The sequence below is a fragment of the Formica exsecta genome, unplaced genomic scaffold (genome assembly GCF_003651465.1).
Source record: "Formica exsecta isolate Colony F162 unplaced genomic scaffold, ASM365146v1 scaffold72, whole genome shotgun sequence".
NCBI classification, from domain to species: Eukaryota; Metazoa; Arthropoda; class Insecta; order Hymenoptera; family Formicidae; genus Formica; species Formica exsecta.
The window spans coordinates 1,514,620-1,528,626 of NW_021853485.1; the positions used below are offsets into that span (position 1 = coordinate 1,514,620).

The 14,007-nt window shown below is 31.9% G+C and overlaps 3 protein-coding genes across 4 annotated transcripts in view; 1 reads left to right on the top strand and 2 right to left on the bottom strand.

Annotated features, from left to right (window-relative positions):
• The window catches only part of LOC115243329 (RNA-binding protein 39), a 10,380-nt gene extending 1,933 nt beyond the window's left edge, over positions 1-8,447 (top strand). Inside the window, exons 3-9 of one of the 2 annotated variants that reach the window (XM_029820218.1) lie at positions 1,454-1,518; positions 3,171-3,488; positions 4,101-4,305; positions 4,466-4,732; positions 4,890-5,074; positions 5,205-5,375; positions 5,713-8,447. In XM_029820218.1, coding sequence (XP_029676078.1) covers positions 1,454-1,518; positions 3,171-3,488; positions 4,101-4,305; positions 4,466-4,732; positions 4,890-5,074; positions 5,205-5,375; positions 5,713-6,010 — 1,509 coding nt within the window. In that variant the 3' untranslated portion in view covers positions 6,011-8,447. The remainder of the gene's footprint in view (positions 1-1,453; positions 1,519-3,170; positions 3,489-4,100; positions 4,306-4,465; positions 4,733-4,889; positions 5,075-5,204; positions 5,376-5,712) is intronic. The other variant, XM_029820219.1, reaches the window with a different exon arrangement.
• A 242-nt stretch (positions 8,448-8,689) lies between these two features.
• On the bottom strand, positions 8,690-12,257 carry LOC115243327 (2',5'-phosphodiesterase 12). Its single transcript, XM_029820217.1, has 7 exons — positions 11,759-12,257; positions 10,552-11,102; positions 10,240-10,379; positions 9,789-10,075; positions 9,555-9,710; positions 9,266-9,386; positions 8,690-9,147 (listed from the first exon to the last, which is right to left on the bottom strand). Exons 1-7 carry the CDS (start codon positions 12,047-12,049, stop codon positions 8,885-8,887), a joined length of 1,809 nt encoding a protein of 602 aa, XP_029676077.1. The 5' UTR covers positions 12,050-12,257; the 3' UTR covers positions 8,690-8,884.
• Positions 12,258-12,603: 346 nt separating this feature from the next.
• The window catches only part of LOC115243484 (cilia- and flagella-associated protein 251-like), a 1,740-nt gene continuing 336 nt past the window's right edge, over positions 12,604-14,007 (bottom strand). Inside the window, exons 2-5 of the mRNA XM_029820542.1 lie at positions 13,971-14,007; positions 13,305-13,434; positions 13,072-13,245; positions 12,604-12,993 (exon numbers count right to left, since the gene is read on the bottom strand). Of these exons, the coding sequence (XP_029676402.1) occupies positions 12,619-12,993; positions 13,072-13,245; positions 13,305-13,434; positions 13,971-14,007 (716 nt within the window). The 3' untranslated portion in view covers positions 12,604-12,618. The remainder of the gene's footprint in view (positions 12,994-13,071; positions 13,246-13,304; positions 13,435-13,970) is intronic.

A 14,007-nucleotide genomic window follows, 5' to 3' on the forward strand; every position in this document is an offset into this window, starting at 1 on the left:
ATTCCTGAGTTGCTTACAAAATGCCTATCCATCTTGTTGATCCATCATTTTAAGCACTATACGCATGTATGTGCATATAGCTCCAATGTTGAAAAAAATATGAAATTGAAAGCAAAACAATAAGTATTGAAATTGTACGCACAATAAGATGGTTTTTTTTCGATAACATGTCATTTTATGTAAATGTATTATTGTTATAATACATAGTATTATATTATATACATGTGGCAAAAAATATGCTGCTTCTTCAAAAAATTGGATAGGTACTTTGTAAGCATCTTGTATTACATTTCGTGTTGATGAACAGCCACATAAAAGTACAGGACAGTAAACTGGTCAGCAAATTGTGTGGGAAAGAAAGTTACAATGACATTTATTAAAGAAAATGTTGCTTTTGTGTCCTTTGTAAGAATAATTCATTTATCTTAATCAAATTCAATGTCAATTGAAAGGACTACAAAGTTCATTTTCATGTTCCATTATTCATAACTTATAAATACGTTAGTATTTGCGTTACAGCAAGACTAAAAGAAACATTTTCTCTGGACTCGGCCAGATCGCAGATCTGCGCGAGTTGCACGTGTTTCTCTCGATTGATTTCTTCCCTGTGTACTGGGAGGATAAGAGGTTGATTTGATAAAATGATCCCCAATTAATGAAAGACACATTCCCTGTAATCGATAAATGCGCGCGGGCAATCGTAGGCAATCGTAGCGATTAGGGTTGCTCATTCGCGTCTCTCGCTTTGAAATCGTGCTGTCTTTGATGAGGGCTCTCTTTTGCAGAAGAAAAAGGATGTGTGGTTGGCCATTGGTAGTTTAAAGACCAAGGCATGCTCAACCCAAGATTGCAATGCTTTCCTAAAACCCGATAAAGCGATTGGTAAGTTTGAGCCAGGTGCATGCGACCGCGTCGCATCGCTATGCTCGCCCCGTCTGTCTCTCTCTCTCTCTCTCTTTCTCTCTCTGTCTATCACACATGCTCTCTCTCACCCTTGCTCTCTTCTTTTCTTGTACCTTCCCCTTCCTCAGCGCTCTCGGACACCTATATAGAGTCCTGGAAAAATAAAACGAACAGAAAAAAAGATGAGAAAGAGCACGAGAATTGACGCCGACGTCCGTCTCTGTCATCCAACGTAAAAAAAAAAAAAAAAAAAAAAAAAATAGCATTGCTCTTCCGCAGCAAGGAGAAAGGTTGCTACCGTAGTAATATCGACAGGATAAGAAATAGAAAAGAGATTCTCTCGTTCCCAATTCTTGTCGAATTTGTATTTGTAGAGAACCCAGAAAAGAGATATAATAACGTTATATTTGTATATAATTTCATATAGCTAAAAAAAACACTGTTGTTACGAAATTTACTAACGTTCTACGATTTGCTTTTTGTCCCCTTGTTCGCGCGTCCCTGCCACATCGACTGGCTGGCATGGCATTCAACTGTTTGCTGTTCGTAGGAGCAGGACTCCTCCTCCAAAGACAAGTCCTCCAAGGAGAATGGGTCTAGTCGCAAATCGTCAGGGTGAGTAGAACATCTTTTATGAATTATTTAGTTATATTAAGGATTAATTAAGTGGAGAATGTAAATGAAGAGTTACGAAACTCTTTTAATTGCACGACCCTTGTATTTAACTTTGAAACTAAGCAAGATTATAGGTGACCCTATCACGTGTTAAAACCTGTCAGTATCTAAGGAGTGTCTTTTACTAAGACATAATTATCGACCTAATTGATATTGTTTCGCTTTTATTCGTCACATTTTGAGATTTTTATTTGGGTTGCTTTTAAAATAAGCAATTTGTATCGATACTGAATTATGGCATTGAATGCGATGCATTAGTAATAAAGGGGTGATTGATAATATGATAAAGATTAATCGTGTTTCGCACAGTGATTAAAAATTAGAGACTTTAATTTTTTCCAATTTAATTTCGATGGACTTTAATCGCAAGAAAAGATAGCGATAAAATTTGGAAACTATAAAGGATCCATTTTCATTCAATCTTCTTGCATCAAAATCCTTTTGCATCGAATCTTTGTTAGGATATTCTCTTAGCCCGAAATTATACTTATAAAATTGTATAAGTTGCCAAAATTGTCAAAGTTTGAACAAAACTATAATTCGAGTATTGTATTAGCATGCTAATTCTGATGCACTGCAAATTTATATTGTCAATTCGAGTTATACTAAAGAGCAAAATTTTTACTAAAGTGTTATTCCTTGCGTCACTGCTGTGATTTCGCATAACCATATCTCTACGCCATAATTGAAGCAGCGTTAGTCACTCGCCTTAACAGATCCATCTGAAGTTTTATTCTCTTTGTTATAGACCCCATACAATTAGTGTAAATGCTGGTTAATTTGATAATTCCAAAGGTTAAACCAGACGATGGTAAGTATATATAGGAAGAATATCTGTATTTTCAGACTCCTCTCGCGAACTCGAGATGCATATTTTCCTTAATAATTCTTAATAAAGACAAAATTATATAGAATCACGAGAACGCGTGTTCTTGCGTTATCTTAACACAAACCGAGTCTTGGGAAACTCGATAATTTAAATACGAAAGTTTGAAAACGCAACTTTGTTTTCTCTGCCTGAATTAGGTAGTGCTATAGAATTAAAAACGCGCATTTTCGAGCGCTCCATTTTATATGTACCACACATCTATCTAAATTATTTTGTATAAAAGAAAAATGATATAATACTATGTAAAATTCAATTCAAGTACACTAGTGATATATACTCTGCAATAACAAAATTTCGTAATTATTATAAATATCGATGAAGAGATGTTGAGATCTTTTTTATTTCTAACTATATATATTATTCTATAAATTTTAGGAGTTATTTTGCAAGATGTTTCAGACCTATCTTCAATATTTTTTTAGAGATCTCTAATCAATTTTATTGTTTATTTATTATCTTTTCAATATTTAATCGTTTATGGCTCAAATATCTTGAAATCTTGACTTTGACATTCTTTTTAGTTTGGTGTCTAACATAAGCTAATATGTCTGATATATCCTGTGACATACATCTGCAATAACGATTACACATGGATACCTTGTGTCTCCACTTTGATACACTTAAAGGTTTATTGAATTGAACATTACTCGATCCCCTTCATTTTAAGCGAAACTTTTTAATTGAAGTACTTTTCTTTTTATAGGAAAAGCAAACATCGTTCGCGTTCTCGTTCACGATCTCGAGATCGAGATCGCGATCGTCGGGAAAGGGACAGAGATCGGCGGGAGCGTGACAGAGACAACAGGAACCGGGATCGCGACCGTCGACGCAGATCGCGAGACAGGCGGGACCGCGACAGGGATTGTGACAACGATAAGGACAGGGATAGGCGAGACAGAGACAGAGACAGGGATAGGGATAGGGATAGGGATAGGGATAGAAGAAGAAAGAGATCACTAACGCCGCTCACCCTTCCCAGAGCCCGACCGCCGTTCGGCAAAGGTCACAGTCCTCTTGGAATGTAAGTATACCTTATATATATTGAGACATTTATACTTTGATTAAAGAATATCGTATTTGAATAAGGATCGAAATGTTCCGCTATTTACAACATATATCGTAAATAGTAGATCATTTGCGTTTACCGTCTCTTATTTGATCTGTCTATACATTTAAATTTTTTTTGAAACAAGCCAGGTTGTATTTAATTTATGATAAAATATAATTAACTTAATTAAAAGTTTTAAATAATCTTTTTTCTCTAAATCGTAATGATGGAATCAATTGAAGCATGATACTGTTGTATGACGAGATATTTATCTTTGTTTCTCAATGGCTATATGGCCGATTCCAAGTAGATTTTATAACCGGGAGATTGTATGTTTCAAAATGCATAATTGACTAGACCCAATCATAAAATTTGCAATCTATGATTTTGGGGGATGTATTTATGCTAAATTAATTTGGATATGAGATTTCACTTATTTTGTTACTGTTGTGCACATATTATAGTAACAAAAATTAATATTCAACAATATCAAACTTATAAAGCAGAATTTTTCTTGAATTTTTCAACACATATTATGCTCTCTTTGTTATATTTACTGATAATAATTTTTTTTTTTTTTTTTAGAAATGATGAATTGACGCCAGAGGAGCGAGATGCCCGGACTGTTTTTTGTATGCAACTAAGTCAGCGAATACGTGCACGTGATTTGGAAGAATTCTTCTCGAGTGTCGGAAAAGTGCAGGATGTTAGATTAATTACATGCAATAAAACTCGAAGATTTAAGGGCATTGCTTATGTCGAATTCAAAGATCCAGAAAGTGTGACACTCGTGAGTATATTTGGATTATATTATTATGCAATTGAAGATAACTGATCAAATAGTATTTTTTGAAATAATAATGTTTCCTAAGAGTTCTAAACAAAAATTTTTTAAAGAATTAAACAAATAACTGAGAAAATATATTATTTACCTTTATATTGCTTTGCAGGCTCTTGGTCTATCAGGTCAGAAGCTCTTAGGAGTACCTATTGTAGTACAGCATACACAAGCTGAGAAGAATCGCATGGGCAACTCGATGCCAAACCTAATGCCTAAAGGACAAACAGGACCCATGCGATTGTATGTAGGATCTTTGCACTTTAATATCACAGAAGATATGCTTCGCGGAATTTTCGAGCCGTTCGGAAAAATTGATAACATACAGTTAATTATGGACCCTGAGACTGGACGCAGCAAAGGTTATGGTTTCCTCACGGTAAGTTTTTCTAGTCTCATCTATTATGCAAATGTGTCTTCTTTTTAAATATATGCGAAGTTATTATTTCTTTATAAACTAATTGAATCGATATCTTTTAATTTATATAAATCATGTTATATCTATGTAAAATTCAAAATCTTTATTACATTTTCAGTTCAGAAATGCAGATGATGCGAAAAAAGCTTTAGAGCAACTGAATGGATTCGAGCTTGCTGGTAGACCTATGAAAGTTGGCAATGTAACAGAACGAACTGATCTGATTCAGGGACCTTCTCTTCTCGATACAGATGAGTTAGATCGTAGTGGTATTGATCTCGGTGCAACTGGAAGGTACATGAAGTATGATAAAAGAGAAAAGACACACATATACATATGAAAGAAAAGAATATAAATATGCACATATAAACATATAGCAGTATAATATTTTAAAATATTATTTTTAAATATTTACACAATATAATTCTTGCAGATTACAGCTGATGTTCAAGTTGGCGGAAGGTACCGGCCTGGAAATTCCTCCTGCTGCAGCAAACGCTTTAAATATGGCTCCAGTCATGACACAGCCACAGCCGCCACCTCAAGCAGCGCCTCCAATCGCGACACAGTGCTTTATGTTATCGAACATGTTCGATCCACAAAAGTAAGTTGCCTAGATTTCCTCATATCAAAGCAGCATTTACGAATATACATTATAAATTGCATATTTGTAGACCTGGTGTCATGTATGCCGTACTTTCACTAGGGGGAATATATATGCTAAATAAAAATATTATCATACTCTTAAGCATCTGTAAACAGTCATATGCAAAATAATGATAATATGACAAGCTTGTTGTAGACATATTTTTTGAATAATTATTAATCTATTAATATTAATTTTATTAAATATTAAATGTAAATTCGTATATATTTCTAATAATAAAACTATTTTTCTGCAAAATTCAAATTTATAACTTTTATATCGTTATTGATTTCAGTGAGACAAATCCTAATTGGGCAAAGGAAATCCGCGACGATGTAATCGAGGAATGCAACAAGCACGGCGGCGTGCTGCACGTGTACGTGGACCAAGCATCACCACAGGGCAATGTTTATGTGAAGTGTCCGTCGATTGCAACCGCTGTGGCAGCGGTAAATTCGCTACATGGTCGATGGTTTGCCGGTCGTGTCATAACCGCCGCCTACGTGCCGGTAGTGAATTATCACTCTCTGTTCCCGGACGCGATGACCGCGTTGCAACTATTGGTACCGAGCGCGCCACGAAGAGGAATGTGATAATCTTAAAACGAACAAGCGAGCAACAATCGTCGTCCACTGATGTTTAAATCTTTGCGTAGTATTGCGTTCTATTTTCTATCACATACACATACACCTCACTATCATCTCTATTGCATAAGAACACATTTTTTTTATTAACAAAATGGAAAAAAGAAGTATCAGTCTAAATTTCCATGAGAAGTACCGAGTCAATATTTCCATGATGCAGAATAGTTGTCACAATGGCATAAATTCACAGCATATCGTAAATGCAATAAATTCGAATTGTCCCATTTCACAGCATCATGCATCGTTTGCATGAGTTTTTAATCGAAATGTAATCAAAATTTGTGATAGTTGGAAAAATATACGAGGTTTTTTGTTTAACATTTTGAATCTGGCTGTTTCAAATATACATCAATTTGGAAGAGGAGGGGATGGACTACAAAATAAATAATTTTTGTCATATTATATATATATATAATTATAATTTTCTTCTGTTCCATAACATAATGTGAAGCAGATATTAAGTATCTTGAATTTTTTTTTGGCGATATAATAAATAATATATTGCAACATGTGTGAAATATTTTTAGTTATATATTTATATCAAGATTATAAAAAGAATTCATATTATGGGAAGGGGGTGTATATATATATACAATTTCTAAAATGGTTCTTCTCTACCTCGTATAAAAATACATATAAACATGTCCCACTCATAAAATAATGTTTAAAAAATGAGGGCATAAAAAAAGATTTATGGCAGATTCAAAATGTTAACAGTTATTATAAAATATATGTAGTTTTGTTTTTGCACGAAGATAGTCAATAATTTGTTTCTTTCAAAATTACAAAATAAATATTTATTGACATGACGCAAAGTTTCGTTCCACACATCGACATATTATGTTTTGCGTTCAATGTAGCATAATATGTTTTTGAATTTGTTTTCGAGTCAATATTTAATCGATCATTTATAACGATCATATTGGATGAGAAAAACTTAATCCTCTCATTCCTAATTTATTGCTAATACTAAATTTGTATCTAAAGAATGAAACACTCTAAATATTAAAGTAATAAAAGAACATGTCAGTTGCATTGCCTAATTAATTTCAATTCCTTGCTTTTTAGTTTATACCCTCCCTAGATTACTGTGACTGCAATTTAAGTAAAAAAAACTCATTTAATTAGATTTATTTTATCTTCAACTTTGAAATTAAAATAAAATTTATTAGTATATAGAGATTATTGTCATATATATTTATATTGGGGATGAAAGGATTAAGATATGTTTATAATGGTTATAACAGAATGGTTTATACTAACGAGAATTATGTTAAGTACACGTTTTTGTTATATTTATATGGAAATTGAAGAACAAAGATGTATGGTGATGAATTTACACATATTAGAAATCTTTCACTCGGCTAATTACACTGATTCACGATAAGATTTTCTTTACTTTCATTAGCGTAATTTATGCGATTTTGCAATAAATTACCATTTTAATAAAAAGCTATTGTGATCAGAAATAAAATACATAATATATACCATATAAAATCTTTCTATGAGCAGTAAAATGCAATTATAAAGTTTTTAGTTAATATGTAGAGTCACTTATGTACGCAGTTATAACAAAAATAATACACTAAGTAATCTCGAGTTTTTGGAGTCGCAAATAAATTTTCTTATTGCTGAAATGCTCTTGTATTAAAAAAGAATGAAGAGTTAATAAAATTATTGTGCGTATGGTAGACTCGAAATAATTGGTTAAAACGAAATAAATTGTAAGGATTTGTAAAGGTTTTGCATAAAACATTCTTGTTTGTGTTCGTATATTTGTACATGCTGCAAGATTTCGCATAAACAACTACGTTAAACCGGAAACTAAAACTAGAAATTTTTTTTTTAGTTAGAATAATTTATTTTTTTAGATTTTTGTTCTTTTGATTAAATAATGAGAAGATTCTCTTAGATCTCAAAATCTCACAGTTTGTGGAATATAATATAATTCAATCATATAGTATTCATGAAAAAGCAGCATAATTTTTTCCATTCTTTTCTAAAATATATCTCAGAAAGGGATCTATTTATACATCAAACATTCTATAAGTAGTTTCGGATTCAGATAGTTATAAATTATGGAAAATTTCTAATCGTTACATGTAGACTTTCCAAAGTGTCGATTGCGAAACGCAAAAAAATTCAATTTTTTGCTCTTACAGAATAAAAGATTCACTGAAAATATTTTGCGTATTGATGTAAGAAGTTTGTAGTTTAACAAAGTTCAAGATTCTTACCTGTAGATCTCTATGATCGAGGAAGAAACAATTAATTTGTATATAAGTTTTTGTAAATTATAATTCTAAGTAGTGCTGTAGACACATAAGTAATGTTACTTTACTGTATCTTCGTATTAACGAAATATAAATGTATACTTTGATGACTATAAACGAAATTTTGCGCTTTATTACTATTTCAATATGCAGTGAGGAAAAACTGGAGCTTTGACATTACTAAAAAAAGGTAATTTAAATATTAAACATTTTTTTGAGATAAAACTTGATTTCTAGAAAATCTCAGGTAATCTTAATCTGTCAATAAGTTAATTTTCAACAATATAAAAAATATATTAATTTTCAAATGTGAGCGGAAGTAAAGGAGGGCGAATAAATAATTCAGAATTATATATCAAAATCTCGAAGTAATGATCATAAATATCAGTTTCAATGATAGCACCAGAGGTTTTACATGAACGTTTGATAGCTCTTTTATATTACATTCCATGTGTGACTGTGATTTGATTTAATCACCATATATTTAATATAAGTGAAGTTAATTCTAGGCAGCGTCATATGTTTTAAATAATTTCAATATGTATATTTATTATCCTTTTAATTTTAAATCTGCGCACAAGGATATATGATCACTGGGAAATACAACAGATGGTAAACCTGTATGAAGAGTAAGTTCCTCCTTACTAGGCATCGGGATTATTTGCTCCACTTCGAATTTATCTCTCTCGTAGAATATGTAATCTAGGCAACCAGAGAACTCTGGTGTGTAGTTCGTATACTCTGGCGTGCCACAGGCGCTGGACATACAAAGATCCTGCATTAGGGATACATTTTCTATAGCTTCTTCGGCATCTGAAAAAAAAAAAAGATAATTTTGTACAATTGCTTTGATCGCGTACACATCCTATTTAAATTAATAAACAACGAAATTAAAAAGAGCTTTCGTAAATTGATATGAAAAATCACTCACTACTTCTCCAGTCTACGCAGGTCTCCGGAACGTAATTTTCAGTCATTAGCTGATAAATGCCGCATTCCGGCACGCTGTTAAAATCTCCGCAAAGTATTACGCTTGTATTACACTCGGGATTCTGTCAACATATGCATGGTGTAATCGCAATTGCAAAATTATATAATATAAACTTAAAAATGCGTTTAAGACTTGAATAATTTATATGAATGTTAGAACAACGTTTCCAAATTATATTTTCTCTGAACATATAATTTTGTAAATAATTTTTATCGGAAAAAATATCTACCTCTTCCCGTATTCTTTTTGCCACTTCATGTACATATATAATCGCGTAATATCCTTGCAGCAAACGTATGTGATCCGCATCGGGTTTAAAGTATAAATGCGTATTACCGATGACCAAGATTTCAGATCGGTTCTCTTTAGATCGCAATATCGTTACCTAAATTATCATTACATTCAATCTTCTTGATTGATACTAATATTGTAGTAATATCGATAATAAGCATTTTCTCATTACCTGAATAGTTGTATTTCTACCAAAAAATCTCTTCTTCGTCCTTTCATTGTTGATTTTGGACCAAATAGCGGCGAACCTTGGAAAATCGGTATTTTGAGCCATTACACTATATTCAAATCCTAATTTCTCGAATCTTTCTTGATTAAAAAACGTGGCGAGTCCTTCATTAATTTCATTCTTTGTAACAAATACGCCATCGTAATTCAGCATGTACAGAGATGGCAACAAGTCGTACTCATATATTTTCCTGTCTACTTCTTGCAGACAAATTATGTCACTGTTAAAACCTACAATACAAAATGTATTATAAATGTATTATTTCTTCTTAATAATAAAAAAAATAAATAATATTTATTAATCACAGTTTTCAGATTTAAAACATTTTTTAGGACATTTTTTACATTTGATAAAACAATATAAATAGTTTAAGAATTATATGCTTGGTGCGTACCTATTATTTCTTTGAGTATTAATTGCTTTCTGTAGTCCATATCTAATGCATATTGTGGACAATATGGATACAATACATCCTTGGAAAAATCAGAATCAGCATACGTATCTGCTAGTATATTGTAGGACATTATTCTAAAACTGAAAAAATTTGTTTTCTTTCATATATTATATATAAGTAAAATATGTGTTCGATATAATTTCTATTTTGTTATATTATAAATAGATTTTTTCATTTCGTATTTATCACATTTTATGAATATCATAATATACACATACCGCGCGCGTATGTTATGTATATATGCAAGTATACCTTCTGTCCAATAGTTTATGTTTTGTAAATTGGTGTCGAATGTCAAATGGGCATGGTCCAGGGCCAGCCTCTACGACGTTTTTCGACTGTACTTCCATGTTACAACCGAAATCTGACTCGTTTCGCGGTTCGCAGTTGATCTTCAAATTGCAACCAATGTCAGATATATTTGGTACATATAGATATCCATTCCCTATATGTGTCCATAAATTTGGCTTGTTGTTAATAGCATCGTTTTTATACCAGTTAAATATCGATCGTTTCTTGTCAGTGTACAGTGATTCAAATTTAGACGGGTAAGTCGGAAAACCCACAAGTATGCTTGATGGTAACAAAATATTGATGATATAAGGTGCGTTTTGTTTCACTAAAAACGTTTTCTCGAAAATAACTAGCTTAAGTTCTGCATTATCCTGTAGAAGGCTCTCGCACAACACATTGCCATCCACTTTGATATCATCCTTGAGAAGCATGATTTTTCCAGTATCTACGTTGTCATTTGGCAGAGAACTTGTATCCAAAGTGTGATCTTTCTTTCTTTTCCTCTCCATCTAAAAATAAAATTCTTTTTTATTTTTCATGATTAGATATTTTATATTTTATATGCTATATTTTTTTTTAAACTTTTATGTAAAATCTATATTTAAAAATTATAATTTTTCACAATTTTCACAATTAATTTCTTTTCACGAAATTTTTCAAAATTTAATGTATAAAAAATATTATTCTACTTTTTATAATTATTTTTAAAAGAAATTTTTTTTTCAATTGTAGCACAATTTTTAAAACTCCTGTATTGTAAAATATAGTGCCATAATTATAGTAAAATTCATTATATTAATAAAATATAATTTCTTTTGATATTGACTATTTTAGAGAAGAAAAAGCATTTATAAATTCATTGCCTCACATTGAGAAATCCATGTACAAGCAATTAAATGCATCATATCAAGTATACTTTGAAATTATAATTACTATATTTTGCAGGAATAAGAGTAATCTATAAATAAGTAATGGCATGCAATTATCTCCAAGTTTCAAATTCATCACATCAGATTTGAATGTTTTAGACTAATAATTCAACAACTTTCTCTATTGAATGCAATCAATAATATTCATTACAAATGCATACATAACTTTGCATATATTCTCTACATATCATTAAACTGTTTTAATTTATAAATGTTATTTCAGTCAGCGTTCTCACCTTTTTGTTTATGATCTTGCAAACGTTTGTGTCGATCCTCTTGAGGAAGTTGTTCACGCTCTCCGCGGTCTGCCTGGAGAAGTTGAATTGACGGTCAACCTTCATCGTCTCGTCTACGTAGCGGAACGAGATGTCAAAGATCTCGCTACCTTTCTCGTAGCGCAGGAAAGCCTCGTTCATCTTCAACAAGTGTTTCGGTTGTACGTGTTTGCTGCGAAACGACGTGAAAATCGACGACGAGAACAGGTAAGCTCTGTACGAGAACAATTTAACCGCGAACACACTTTGCATTATAATCACATCCACATTTCGTTCACCTCAAAATACACAGTACAGAGCTCCGATCAAAACTATTTAACACATTAAAAATCAGATTTAATAATTTAAGCGTATGTAAGTTGGGGAAAAGGGAGTTTCAGCGTTGGAAAGAAAATGAATTTGAGGTTATAAATACTTTTGTGGTGTTTTTTCTTCGCGCACATGCAAGAGATGTGTTACTTGGCAATGTAGAGACCTACGTTAACCATGGTCATATTATAGAGAACGATTTTCTTGTTTGTATTCTACACGTTAGATGGCGCCATAAGGTTATGAAAAAATTGGCACTTACGCTGATTTTTATTTAATAAAATAAAAAAATATTTATATGTATTATAAAGTGATTACTCTTTTTATGAAAGATTCGGAAAGCTGAACAGAACACGAAAATTTAGGATAATATACTTAAATCTTTATTTTAGGATATTTTTATTTTTGCATAAAGTCATATTCTTTAACCAGTCTGAATTTTGCTTATATCTCTGTCTCTCGTGAAATAGTTACATAATACAATGCGATGATTTATTTTCTGTTTTCTAATTTTATTTTTCTGTTTTTATATCTTCGTTATCTTCTAATTGTGTTTCCTCGCGTTCTTCTGATTTTGTTTTCTCGAATTTTTCTAACTTTATTTCTTCATATTTTTCTGATTTCGCGTCCTCGTATAATTCTCCTTCTCTTTCTTCGTGTTTTTCTAATCTCTTTTCCTCGGATTTCTCCGATTTAGTTTCCTCGTATTTTTCTTCTTCTGTTTCTTCATATTTTTCTAATCTCGTTTCCTCGGATTTCTTTGATTTAGTTTCCTCGGATTTCTCTGATTTAGTTTCCTCGGATTTCTCTGATTTAGTTTCCTCGAATTTCTCTGATTTAGTTTCCTCGAATTTCTCTGATTTAGTCTCCTCAGATTTTTCCGATTTCTTTTCTTCATCGTGTTCTTTATGTAATTCTGTTTCCTCGTATTTCTCAGATTTTATTTCCTCACATTCTTCTAATACCTTTTCTTCATGTTCTTCTAATTTCGTATCATCATTTCGTTTCGCAGAAATTGTTTCTTCTTCAATCTTCGACTCGGACTTTTTTTTTAAATCTTCCTTCCTTCTTCCTCTCGATCGTCCCGCTCTTGTTGGATACTTGACGGTCACGCATGTCGGAACTTTTTTCTTAATCATCTGTAACTTTGCAAATTTTTAATCATCGCTCGCGCAATAACCGCTTAATAATTACTTACCATACGAGGTAGTATTTTTTTAGTCGTAATTTTTCGGGCAGTTATGGTCTTGTCCCAGGCCTGTTTCTCGTGCCACCAAATACGCTGATAGTCGTTCGAGAGTAATTGTTCGATACGAGGACGTCTTTCTCTGTGGAAATCGAAAATCGTAAAAAAAAAATATATATAATACATATTTTTCCTTGGAAATTGGTAAGAAGAAAAAAAAATTTAATATAGAAGACAATTCGAGAAGAATTTCTTTACTATTTGTACTTCAATCTTTATTCATTTACAATTTACATCTAGCTTTTTTTTATTTGAAATCTATCATAATTCTTTAGTATTTTTTAGATGTTTTTAAATTTAATTGATGTCTTTAGATTTTTTATAATTTTTTTTTGATGTTGTTTCCTTGCAAAGAATGCCATGAGAATAATAGATCTGTTCTTTATAGCTGAATTAGTGCAGCCAGTTTAGCTTTAAAGAACAGACTTAATCTCAATGCATTCTCTTGGAAACTATTGATATAGTATTCTATGACTAAACAATTCGATTATCGTATCTTAGTTTCCCTTATATCTTATATTACATATCTATGATTATATTATTATATCTGTGAGTTTAATGACTTTGGATCGCGAGCTTTTTCTCCTGTATCTATTAAGTGCATACAAATATTCATACTTTTCGTACGACGGCACGAATGCTCTCGTCGTCGTGT

Excerpts from the sequence above, each read along its gene's own strand:
- LOC115243327 (XM_029820217.1), bottom strand. The coding sequence starts at position 12,049 with ATGCAAAGTGTGTTCGCGGTTAAATTGTTCTCGTACAGAGCTTACCTG. Across the intron at positions 10,380-10,551 it reads CATAAACTATTGGACAGAAG|TTTTAGAATAATGTCCTACA; the intron begins GTATACTTGCAT and ends AAATTTTTTCAG. Across the intron at positions 9,148-9,265 it reads CTGCGTAGACTGGAGAAGTA|ATGCCGAAGAAGCTATAGAA; the intron begins GTGAGTGATTTT and ends TTTTTTTTTCAG.